Genomic DNA, 12,677 nt, shown 5'->3' on the forward strand with positions numbered 1-12,677 from the left:
TGACTTTTTTTTTTTTTTTTTAGTCGGATGTTTTTTTTTTTTTTCTCAAGCAACAAAAGTGAAATTGTCTACATCAACGGCAAATATCACAATATTCCCATTCAGTACCAACCCTTTGGGGGGGCCAGGAGGGAAAGGAGAGATTAAAACAATGTAGAACAGCAGCACTTTCCCGCCCATTTTATGAACATCTCTAAACTCACTAGCATCGCAAATGAATGAAAACATACAGCCACTTAAAAAGTCTGGGACCCCCCTTCGCCTGAGCTCTCCCTAAGGAACTTTATTCATGATACACGGCTACGACCATCAAGTCTCAAATCAAAACACAAGAACTTGCCCTTTCTGAACAGGCCAGCCAGTGGAAACGTGACTCTATCCCAGGCTGCAGGTAGTGTGACAAAGTAAAAGCACGGTTCATTCAAAAAGCCAAAAGTTCACGAGATGCTCAGAGCTGGAAGGGGGTTTTAAATGGCAGGATTAAAAAAAAAAAAAATCTACTTGTCAGGTTTGAAAGCATCTGAAAACCATCCAAGTCTGTTTGTGCGCTTTCTTCCAAACTACTAGTACGTTCAAGCCTTTGTGGTTTGGCTGAGGACTGCTGAGTCATAATCAAAGACCACTTCCAAAAGATGTTGGAAACATTGCAACTACTCATCATGTGCTTGCCTGCGAGTCTGCGTGAATGTCTCGGTTTATGTGTCGTATCGCTCAGTGAGCCCCGGTTCGGCCGGGCAGGGTGAAGTCCAATCTGTTTTCCACTTCTGCATTAGGAACCATTAGGGGCAATTCAAACCACAGATCCCAATCTGCTCGTAATAAAGCTGCATTGTTATGCTCCAGGCCCCCGACAGTCACGTGACCAGGGTGAGAAAGTTCATGAAAGACCAAAGGCAGACAAACACATGAATACACTTTAGTAGATGCGTAGATGCGTGGGCGTTATAAGAAATAATGTTTTCTTTTTTTTTTTGTGGTGGCCTTTTCATTCTGTTCATGCATTTCTTTTAAACTTAATCCGTTGGTCAAAGTCAGAGGCAAATTCATGGTAAACTAAAGCATACGTGAGTCCTCACAATAACCTTTATCTCAAAAGTGTCACATAAGCAGACTGCGAGGCAAGATATGTCACAGTTTTTCCCCCACTGCAAAAATAAAACATCGGGAGAGCACGCAAGGTTACATTTTTAAAACAACAAAACAAAGCGATACGTCCGGACTTGAGAACTGAAGGTTGCTTCATGAGGTGCCGTCGGAGAGGAGAACAGCATAGTTTCTTTTGTTGTGTTTTGGCACTGATGGCCCTGCAGGGTCCTCCGTCACAAGCACAGCAAAACAGTCCGAACCTCCTCCAATTAGGGCCGTGGTTGTCGGTCAAGTCTTCTCATAGATCATTGTCACATCAACAAACATAAACAGATTACTTTAAGAGAACTGTACAGCGGCAAGAGACAAAAATAGACACAAAAATAGACTTGATATATTCTGCTAGAACAGCCCTAATAGTGCTAGCTGCTAAGAGGGGGTGGAGAGAACAGACAGACGGACAAATAAGACAGACAGGCACTTAAGTGCTGATGCATAGCGGAGAAGATTAAAGTAAGAGCCAAGCGAGAGACAGAAAGGAGGGATGGAGGAGGAGATAGAAATGGTTAGTTGCCCTGTAATCACAATGACAGTTAACACTAGCCAGGGTGGGATCCAATTCACTTTCAATTCAACCAATGGACTGTTTAAAATTCAAAAATGTAAAAACTCTCTTCTTAAAAAGTTTGCTATCCTATCCTATAAAATAACTGAGAACAGGTGCTATCATTAAGCATTGGATAGCAGTTTCACTTTACGTTTTGTACTGATTGAATTGAAAAGAGAACCGACCCACCGTCGCTGATAGCAGCACGCTGACCGCCGCAGAGACCGGCGTTGTCAATGCTGGCCTTTGCAAAGCTAGCATTAGCATGGCTATTGATAGGGTCTCTATCCTCTGCTGCATGTACTGTACATTATTTAGCATCCTGAGACGACGGGGATTAAGTGAGACACAACTGTCTGGAGCTAATAGCACTAATGGGATTGCTTGGCTGTATTTCAGGGGTCTCGCCCTGAGCTGTAGTCAGCAGGACGCTGAATTTACCTCCTGGCACGAAGCTAATATGTTAATCTGACATACTGTAGCTGGCCTTAGCTAGCTATCCCCTGCTACAAGTGCCTTTTGTTTCAATGCTTAATACTGGTGGTTTATGGCTATATTAACGGTGCTGTGAATGTAAGGTATGAAAAAAGAGTATAAGATAGAAAAAGTAGAAAGAGAAAAGCAGAAAGAGGGAAAGGGTAAAAGCAACGTCAGTTACAGTGAAGCGATGAGCAGGAAGCTAACAGCAGCTACGCTAATATTATTTCTCACAGTAGACAGTAAGGCCAGCAGATTGCTAGTACCATTATCATCATTATTGTTAGCGACGTCTCACACCAGTGCTATCCACTTTATCGGTTTCTTCTGCTGCGTCAATCGTTACTACTTCAAAACAAGCACAAAAAAACCCAAAGCTTCAGTTAGTCGAGGCTAAGTTGAAGCTCTTTGTAAAATGGCTACAATCTGAAAATGAGGCACTTTTTGAGCAGATATATAATTCTATATATTTTCTTTTATCATACTCTAAATATTCAGCCATCATTGTACTCTTGATGATTTGAGTTTTTCTCTTGGAGGAAAAAAAAAAAAGAAAATCAGTCTCCGGTTGCTTTTCGTACCCTTCTCTGATTGGCTTTCACTCAAGGAATGAGAGCAACTAATAGCTTTTCAAGGATTTCATTTGGCACACATCCCCATTGGTTTCCACAACCAACAAGCTGAAAGCAAAAAAAACAACAACAAAAAAAAAAAAAAACAAGAACATTTTCCATCAGTCTTTGTCAAAGTGCTTCAGGGGGCGTGTCCAGTCCAACTCCTCTCGCAATGTGATTGGTGGTCGCACAAGGAAGAGGAGGAGCTATCTGAGCTCTCTGAGTGGTACCAGATTTTTTCCCAACAGTTACAAGGAGAGGGCAGTGACATCAGCACTCTGGAAAAAAAAAAAGAGAGAGAGAGAGAGAGAGAGAGAGAGAGAGAGGAAATGGTTTAGTTACATACCCAATAAACAATAACCCAGATATGAGGAAGAAATAACTATTATGACATTTATTTACCATCTCCCTCAGGTCAATTATAATATCTAATGTAGGATATATGACCATGGCTCTGACCATAAAATGAACAACAGGAATACAGGATACACAGCCAAACGGGATGGAAAGAGTCGACACACAGATTCAGACAGGAGGAAAGCGATAAAGAGAACAGGGGGGAGGGAGGGGAGGGGAGAGGAGAAAGTGAGGACACCTACTGCTGCAGGCATCGAGTCAAACGTATGTGTGTATGTGTGTGAAACAGAGAGAGAGAGAGAGAGAGAGAGAGAGAGTGTGTGTGTATGTGTGTGTGTGTGAGCAACACAGGGGAACAGAGAGATCCAGAAAACATGTCAGGTTTTTCTGGCAATTTCAGCGCTTCGCATCATATTGTGCAACTGAGTATCATTGGGAAAATGTCATTACTGCAATAATGCAAAATGTTGTGAGTCTCACCAGCTTGCCCAAACACTAATGATGGATCCTGTGCTGTTGCTCAGATCAGGGTCTTATTGAGTGTTTTTGCTGTATATTATCACTTTCTCATGCCTGTAAAAGTCACATCATATGCTATATGTGTATTTCATGATCAATGAGTCTAGAGTTAGAAATGGAATCAGTGTCAAGATGACCATGCATCCATTCTTCCAATGCCCTTCAACAGTTACTGTCTGTAATCTCTAATCTGATGACTTGCAAAAGCCACTGAAGCCGCCGTCAGACAGACAAACAAATGCACAGAGCGAGTACGGCGAGCAGGCTGAGGGAGAGAGTTCCCCCTGTCGCCTTCCCTAAAAATCTCCCAGCCCTGCTTGACTCTCTAATTGTACGGGGGGGGGGGGGGGTACTCTATATTTACGCCCCTCCCTCTCTCCATTTTTTTCGTCTTCTTCCTGGTGCAGTGTGCTATATTTAGTCCCCCTCAGCACAGACGGTGCCTGCCAGCCGGCCAAGCCATGACGGCCTAAAGCAGAGCAGAGCAGAGCAGAGCAGAGCAGAGCAGAGCGGAGCAGAGCAACCCCTCGCTCAGCCAGCCAGCCTGAAAACACCAACACAAACAATCAGGCCAACCAACCAAAGAGACTGGAGGAGACAGGCTGGACACGCACTGGTGCACCGCCATGAACACACACACACACACACACACATAAACACACACGCACCAAACCAGGCAGAGGCACGCACACGAAAGAACACCGAGGAAGATACTATAATTATGCGGATGACATTTGCTTAATGATGATCTTCTCCAAAACACAGGCATGCAGGAAATAAACAGAAACATAAACGATTTGGGTAAGTTCAATGAGGGCATCTACGTCCATTGCCTGATCTTAATACTCTCAATCTCACTCACTCACACACACACACACACACACACACACACACAAGACCCAGTTATATGCAACCAGACAGGAAACGTTTCCTCTCCTAACCACTCTAATCAGATATCCTTGTTTTTTTCCCCCCGAGCTTCTCCATCCCTCGCTCCTTCCCTCTCCCCGGCAGCTTGTCTATTGATCTCATTCATTTCCTTGCATCGTTTCTCCATCCGTGACCAAATCGATGTCATAATGACTGTGGGAGCGACTCTGTGTGTGTGTGTGTGTGTGTGCTGGTGTGAGTTTCTTCCCCTTTCTCTCCCAAGACTCTTTAACTCAAGAGGTAAGGCGAGGCTATCTGCCTCCGCAGCCGGTGTCTAGCCAATAAACTGTTCTCCAGCCACCCGTGTGTGTGTGTGTGTGTGTGTGTGTGCGTCTGTGTGTATGTGTGTGTAATGGGAGAGTCTGGGTCTATGTGATGTCTCAACCGAGAGCTGCATAAAAGTGAAAGCCACCCTGTTCTCTGGTCGTAAATCGAGTGTGTCAGTCTGTCATTTTCGGGCCGCTCGGTTCCCAGGAGACACAAAGCTGCTCTCAGCAACGTGATATGAGTCACCAAGTCCACTGGTCACTCAGTCAATTTGGGTTAAGTCATTTTTTTATTTTTAAGGAAAGTGGGCAGACCTACCCCGGTCCTATTAGACAGTAACAGTAGATGAAAAAGGAAGAAAACCAAAAAGACAAAGGAGGAGTAAACAATATTAGCGGTGGACGTCGCTAGAGGCGAGACCTGGGGCTAAAATGCATGTTCATCCACCTTCATATGGGAAAAAAAAATTAATGAGAATCGCTGAAAATTCCCATGGTGCGCAACGCCGTATCTCATCTTCTTAAATGGGTCTCATAGGCCCTAGGGCCGTAAAACGTATTATGCCTCGGACACGTGAATCTGTGCCTTGCGCTCAAGTTAAAAAAAACAAAAACTGGGTGGCCTGGTGGTTCGAGGGATTATTCTTCAACCGTGCGATGCGGGTTCGAGCTCCACGTCGGCAAGCCTCCGCCCTGCTGAAGTGACCCTGACCTCCCTGCGGAAGAGGGCAAGGAAAAAAATCAAATTTCCCTACGGAGATCATTAAAGTGTTACGTTATTAGAAAAACATGGACATTCGAAAGAAGTTGCAGGCAAAGGGTTTTTCCCCACAATGCACCCTCAAATCAGGCTCTTGTGATTATACCGTTCACTACATTAAATCACTTTCTCCTTGAAGGGGGCGAGCGGGCAGAGAGAGGTACGACACCGCAACATGAGCCGGGATTCAGCGTCACGCAGCTGCAAATACGTGGAATGAGCGCTGGCGGACTGAAGCCAGCAGGATAACGCCCGCTTCATTTCTTCCAGTGACGCCAGAAGGTCTGTGGGTCATGAAGATATAATGTTCTCAATCTGACCACAGTGCATACGTCTGTTTTGACAGTGCCATTTGTTAGCAGTGAATTCAAGCAAGTCTGTGGATGTGTGCTCGGTTAATAGAACTGCTTTGAGTCTGTCAAGGTTTTGATAAGATGCACCGGACCAGCTTGGTTGGACAGAATTCAAATAATGTTTATATTTCGTCGGAAAACAGATATAGAAAAGACAAACAAACAAAAAAAACAATGCAGGAAATTGTTTATGAAAATAGTCTGTGAATGAGGCCCATTATCTTTGAAGACAGACTTATCCTGTATAGGAGATTTCATATTCAATCTCCTTTATGAGCCAAAATAGCTCAGTTGGGAGAGCAAGACTGAAGACAAGGCTGGTATTTGTCTATAATGATTGTTGATTATTAGTATTTAGTTAACTCCGCAATTTCTGTGTGCTCCTGTGTAACGCTAATATTGCCTCGGTTAGGAGTTTGATTCTCATTGGGCCCACCCACACTGAGAATGTATGACTGTAAAGGTGCTGTGGATAGAAGCATCCTCCAAACAGCTGTTATATACATACAGTCTGTGCACGGCTTTATGGCCATTTTCTCTCCGTCTCTGTCTTCTTGTCTTCAAATAAAGTAAATGTCTGTTTAACCTATCTAAAGTAATAATCTGTGACATTTTTATACAAGTAAATGTCCGTTTTGCGACTCTCCACATTGATTGATAAAACACAATAGTGATTTAACCTCGCCTATACCCAGTAAAACAAAGTGCATAAAAGCTTTTACATTTTGCTACATGTGCAGCGCTGTACAGCCGGCAGCAGGTAGGGCTTTCCAGGGAAAAAAAAAGCTCTGGCACACAAGAAGCGATGCGTTTTATGTTGCGAGAAGCAGCAACAGCGGTTTGTTTGGAATAAATAGAAGAACTGGGTAGTGAACAGGCGAAGAAAAGAGCGCCACCTACAGAAACTCAAACTTCCTCGACACTGAATCCAAAGAAAAAGACGTCACAGCAACGTCCGACTGGGTGCATTTTTTTGGTTTAAATCACCCTCATTAGGAATACACAGACTTTACACATGAACTCGGCGTGTTTTCCCTTCATGTTTTTCTGTAAGTTTCCATATGTCATTCTGTCTGGTCGGCTGGAGAGCAGACTGTGGGCTGAAAGAGGAGTGCTGTGCACAGTTGTTCTGTTGCACACATGCTTATTGCAGCACTCCCGATCTCACATGCACTCCCTCTTCGCCTTTGACCCTGCCGCTGTCAATCACCGCCGCGGCCCCAGACACACCACTGCAGCAGTTATGTAACAAGCTGTTTATCCAGGTGTGTGTGTGTGTGTGTGTGTGTGTGTGTGTGTGCATGTGTGTACGTGTGTGTAATGTATATGAGTGTGTACATACCAGTATGTGCTTAGGGCTTTGACCGGGGTATATTGTTGCACAGTGACATGGAAAGAACACTGTTGGACTGCGGACATGAATGCACACACACACACACACACACACACACACACACACACACATACACGCATGCAGAAACACATCTTAGTGCAGGACAGGCCTTGCTGCAGAGTAGAGACAAGGTGTTATAAAATCTCCTGACAGAGAGAGAGAGAGAGAGAGAGATAGAGAGAGAGAGATATGAATATATATGTCGATAAGGAGATATTTGGGCTTTAACTCAGATGTGCTTACAGTTACACTAATTTTCTATCAATTTTCTATCATATATCAAAATGCTAAACTCGTTTCGATCATTATGCAAGGTATGACTGCTGTAATTTCAGTTAGTGGTTTGTCATATTCTTTCAAATGATTGTATAATGGATTCAAGGATGAAGTAAAAAAAAAAAAAAAAAAAAAGACTTTTTGACAAGTGGCTCCAGGCTAGCTAGTTTCATTATACAGCCGACACAGTGGGAGAGACTGAGTGGGTGTGTTGTGCCACATAGAGGAGAAGGAATGTGTGGAGAGAGAGAGAGAGACACAGAGAGAGAGAGACACAGAGAGAGAGAGAAAGAGAGAGAGAGAGAGACAGAGAGAGAGAGAGAGAAGCAGTGCTGAGTGGAGAAAAAAAAAAGAGAAAAACCACACACACACTTGCTCCCCCGCTCGTACATTCACATCCAAACCAAGTATTTTTAGATCGTCTGTGAACAACATCTGAACATCTATATTGCATTCGTTATCCTGTCATGACATTATGCATGTCGACCTGTCTGCGCTGTCAGCACACTGTAAACGGCAGGAGGCTTTAACTTTGCAATGCTAAAAAGGTATAAAGAGAGACCGGCAGCATTGCTAGAGAGCGAGCCAAAACCCGCTGTGTGTGTGTGTGTGTGTGTGTGTGTGTGTGTGTGTGTTTATAAGATGATGGTCCTGATACCTGGCAGTGTTGGACACCTTCACAAACTTGCTGTCGCAGGTTTACAGAGTGCAGGTCAGTTCGAAACAGGACAAAACACAAAGCAAACCTCTGCAGGTGTAGGAGACCAACACTTCTTCTGTCCTTGTGTGTCCTTACGGGAATAGTTCACCCCAAAATGGAGTCATTATCACCCCAAAAAGTCATTATCTACTCACCTCCATGTCAGTTGAAACCCCATTGAAGCGAAGTGTTTTGTTTTGTTGTGGGTCCAAAAGTCCAATATGTTTCTCATGGGAGTGAGCAAATAATGACTGAATTTTCATTTTGCGGTGAACTATTCCTTTAAAACATGTTAAACCGGTGTAAAATTTGAACCCTGTTTGAATTTAAATTACATTCCGTAGATGTAAATATAGCATTTAAAGTGTGCGTGTATGTGTGTGTGTGGGTGTATCTGTGTGTGTGTGTCTCCTTGTGTAACAGATGCTGGCTAGAGTGCTGAAATGTGCCATGGGACGTTCTGTCCCCGACTACAGAATAGGACAGAGAGAGCTAAAGCCAACAAGACCAAAGGGTTTTGGGCAATGTTGTCTCTCTCTCCCCCCCCCTCTCTCTCTCTCTCTCACACACACACACACACACACCTCCAAAATTGGATCTCCATGATGAGTATTTTGCAACCCCCAATGATATATACACCCCACCAACCCACGCTTCATGTGCGCGCCCACACACACACACAAACACACACACATACTTTCTGTTTGCTGACTCAGACCCCCAATTTCTCTCTGCCTGCCTCTCTCTGTGTTTTGTTGCTCCACCAGTTCTGCCACTTTCTGCCAAAGCATGTGGATGGCCCTCCAGAATAAACACACACACACACACACACACACTCACACACGTCTTGAGTGAAGTGATTTACTATGGTGAAAGCCTAAGCAGGCAGGGTCCTCAGTTCAGAGTAATGCTTTTCCCAGAATGCCAGTAGCCAGCTAGCTTCAGTCTGACATGGAGGGACAAACGGAGTGAAACACAAGACGCCGTTCACCGTCACCTTCTTTAAGAGTTGAGCCACAATTCAGGATGAACAGATAATAGACGAGAATTCAAATAATAGTTAATAGGATAAATCTGTTTTTCATATCACTGCTCTGAGACCAGGAATTTTCCAGGAATTTTCTCATTGAAAACTGAAACTTGCTAAACCATGTAAACTTTCAGTGCAATTAAGAAAAAAAGAAATCACACAGGTGTTTTTTCCAAATAGCAGGGAGATGGGTTTTCTGACCAGATGAAAAAGTAGCCTAATACATGGTTTCATTCTCTGAAAATCTTATCTTAAAAAATCTTAAAATCTTAAAAAAGTGTTATAATGGCCAGCAACCTACTAATAAGTCATAATTCGTGGTCAAATCACTGCAAACAGCGCCTCTTTTTATTCTAAGTCAAGATAATTTTGCCCCAAACCTGAAACTGTTGCCCCTACTATAACTTCCCATTAATTTGGAAGCAACGGTGGCTAAATTTTGCTAATAGTTTGCATTGCTATTACAAGAGAACCAAACCATGCATGTCAGTTTGGATGTGATAAAAACTGCAACACAAGATAATCGGATATCAGATCTGCAACTAACGGGACAGGTGAGGTTTCCATTTAAACTTATAAGATACAAAAAAGGGAAAGTGCTCCATGTATCTGTTACTGGTCCTGTAGCTCCTGCTATTGTGTCTGTATGTCATTCCAATGTTGTTACTAATTCAAAAATCAATTTCAAACCAATGATTGATGCCGTCACAAACAACAGCCTGAGTCGGAAGTGCTTCATGCTTTCATGTGGCCCACTGTGGGAGTTCCCCTCCTCCTCCTCCACCAAACCAGAACAAAAAGCCTTCCGGTCGGCTGTTTAGTCAAGCAAGAACAGCGGCGGGGAGAGGACATGATAAAAATGAGCCAATAGGAAGAACAAGTTTGCACAGACACTCCTGGAGAGAGCCGACGGTCATTAACGCAATTCATCTTGAGAAAACCCAGGTATCTTTTAATTCTAAGCCCTTGTTCCTCCGTCTGTCAGGCCGAGGCTGTAAATAAGAAATGTGTTCCTCACTGCTCGACCTGCTTACTGGTTCACCGACTCAGTTGTTTTTTGCAGAGTCAGAAGATCTGATGCAGAACAGCACAGAGAGGGACGATTGACAAACTTTGGGGTAGTTGCAATAACGGGGGTGGAGGGGTGGGGGGGGGGCTGACAATGTGGAATTTGGATTGCATTTGGAAATCTTATCCCGAGGGTTTAGAAACCAATGCCAATCTCAGTTTCAGTGTGTGTGTGTGTCCACGTGCCAGCTCCTGGCCTCTGCTCCAGTCTGATGATGAATTGTGTAATTATTAATAGAGACACCCCTGCCCCCTCACACCGCAACAGCGCAAACACAAACACACACACACACACACAAACCACAGGGGCCGCCCCCTTTGGATTAAGTTACTATGTGTAACCTTAGTTTCTTGATTCAGCGCGGTGCAGTTCTGCGAATAAGGGGAGTAACCAGGGGAGTGTGTGTGTGTGTGTGTGTGTGTGTGTGTGGACGTGTGTGTACGTGCACAAGCTATAACTGAGTGGGCTTGACTGTGTAGGCATGCAAACGTGTGTCTAGGTGTGGGCGAGTGTCTGTGCGTGTGTGTGTGTGTGTGTGTACGTGTGTGTACGCATGAATGTGTATGACTGTGGGTAGACAGCCAGACTCGGCCATCATGGCACCGCAAATATTTATCTACGAGCCTTCTGGAGGCTCCGCTGGAGACGCTTCTCGCCTTCTCCTCGTCTCCACAGGGGAGGAAAAAAGGAGTAGACGAGGTAAAAAAAAAAAAAAAAGAAGTGAAAGAATCCTCTCGTTCTACTCCTGCCTCTGTCCGTTTTTAGCTTCCTCGCCCACTCTATCGCTCCTCTGTCCGCAGCCTTGTTCATTTACTGTGCGAGGTTTTGCCCTGCACTTTCTAATACAGCACTTTTGTGTGTGTGTGTGTGTGTGTGTGTGTGTGTGTGTGCACTTTCATGCAAAAATCGGCAGCAGTTAAATGGACTTAAATGGACATGTGGATGTGTCATATGGCACAACAACAGTATTGCTGGTTGTGTATAGTTGTGTGTGTGTGAGTCGATGTACTGCATGTTGTTGGGGAATAAGTGTGGCGTGTGTGTGTGTGTGTGTTGTGGGCTCCTGCAGTAGTGCTGGGCAGCAAGGCAACAGCGGTGGCTGGATTGGGTCAAGGCTGCACAAGCATGTTTGTACAGTGCTGCTGTTTTTAACTGGACAAGACACACACACACTCACACTCACACACAGCCAGCAATACATAGACATCTACGCTGCAGGCAAACAAACACACACACACACCATGCAACACCATACAAGGAGACGTACAGTGAAGTGGTATTTTTCTTCCACACTGTAAACTACTATGCCTCTCTCTCTCTCTTTCTCTCTCTGTCACTCTCTCTCTCTCACACACACACACACACACACACACACACACACACATGCATAAAGCAAGAAAGATTGCAGTGGACATGCAGTCCCTATGTCATGTAAATGAGTGCCGTTATGACGCATGCCCGACCAGTAGCTGCGTGTGTGTGTGTGTGTGTGTGTGTGTGTGTGAGTGAGGCCATGTGTTGTTTTGGTTTGGTGGTGATGATTCATATTCAGATTCTGCTGGACTCTAAAAAGCCCTCAGCCCTCCATTTACACATCACCTCACCACGGAAAGGAACACACTGTCACCACTTTGCTTGTACATGCGAACACACACACACACACACACACACACACACGTGCCCAATACCTGCAATGATGCACACGCTCACAAACCCACAAATACAATCAATCAGTCATGTATATATGCACACATGCAAGCAAAACACACACACATATATACACGCACACACACTCACACTCATGTCACGTTCCATGCAGATCCTCCAGCTGAGCAGTGAGAATCTGGCCATGAATACAAACAAAGTCATCAATGGCAAATGAAATGCGGCAGGAACATAAACAGTAAACAAGGAAGAGTGTGTGTGTGTGTGTGCGGGCATATGGGATGGGAGCGCACGTGCCACTTCTCCATCATCTCTCTCTCATCCACTCTTGTGCCCCCTCCCTCCCTCCCTCCATCTCTTCAACGTGCAGTTTCTACTTGTTTGTTCTCAACCAGGTAGGAACTAATGAGTAAGCTGGAGAGTTGCGCGCTTCCCATTTCCTTCCCTCTGGTGATTCGAGGCTTTTAATGCTCTGATTAGGTGCTGTGACGCCCGCAGCCGACGAGAACATTGTGTTACGAGGGGAGAGGCTAATTGCCAACCGCAGGGAGGGCAGCGGTGGGAGGAGAGGAGCG

General features: G+C 44.6%; 1 protein-coding gene across 1 annotated transcript in view; it reads right to left on the reverse strand.

Annotated features, from left to right (window-relative positions):
• The window catches only part of LOC139919657 (insulin receptor substrate 1-B), a 43,636-nt gene continuing 30,959 nt past the window's right edge, over window positions 1-12,677 (reverse strand). Inside the window, exon 4 of the mRNA XM_071909449.2 lies at window positions 1-3,062. Coding sequence (XP_071765550.2) covers window positions 3,055-3,062 — 8 coding nt within the window. The 3' untranslated portion in view covers window positions 1-3,054. The remainder of the gene's footprint in view (window positions 3,063-12,677) is intronic.

This window comes from Centroberyx gerrardi, chromosome 23 (genome assembly GCF_048128805.1).
Source record: "Centroberyx gerrardi isolate f3 chromosome 23, fCenGer3.hap1.cur.20231027, whole genome shotgun sequence".
Lineage (NCBI taxonomy): Eukaryota > Metazoa > Chordata > Actinopteri > Beryciformes > Berycidae > Centroberyx > Centroberyx gerrardi.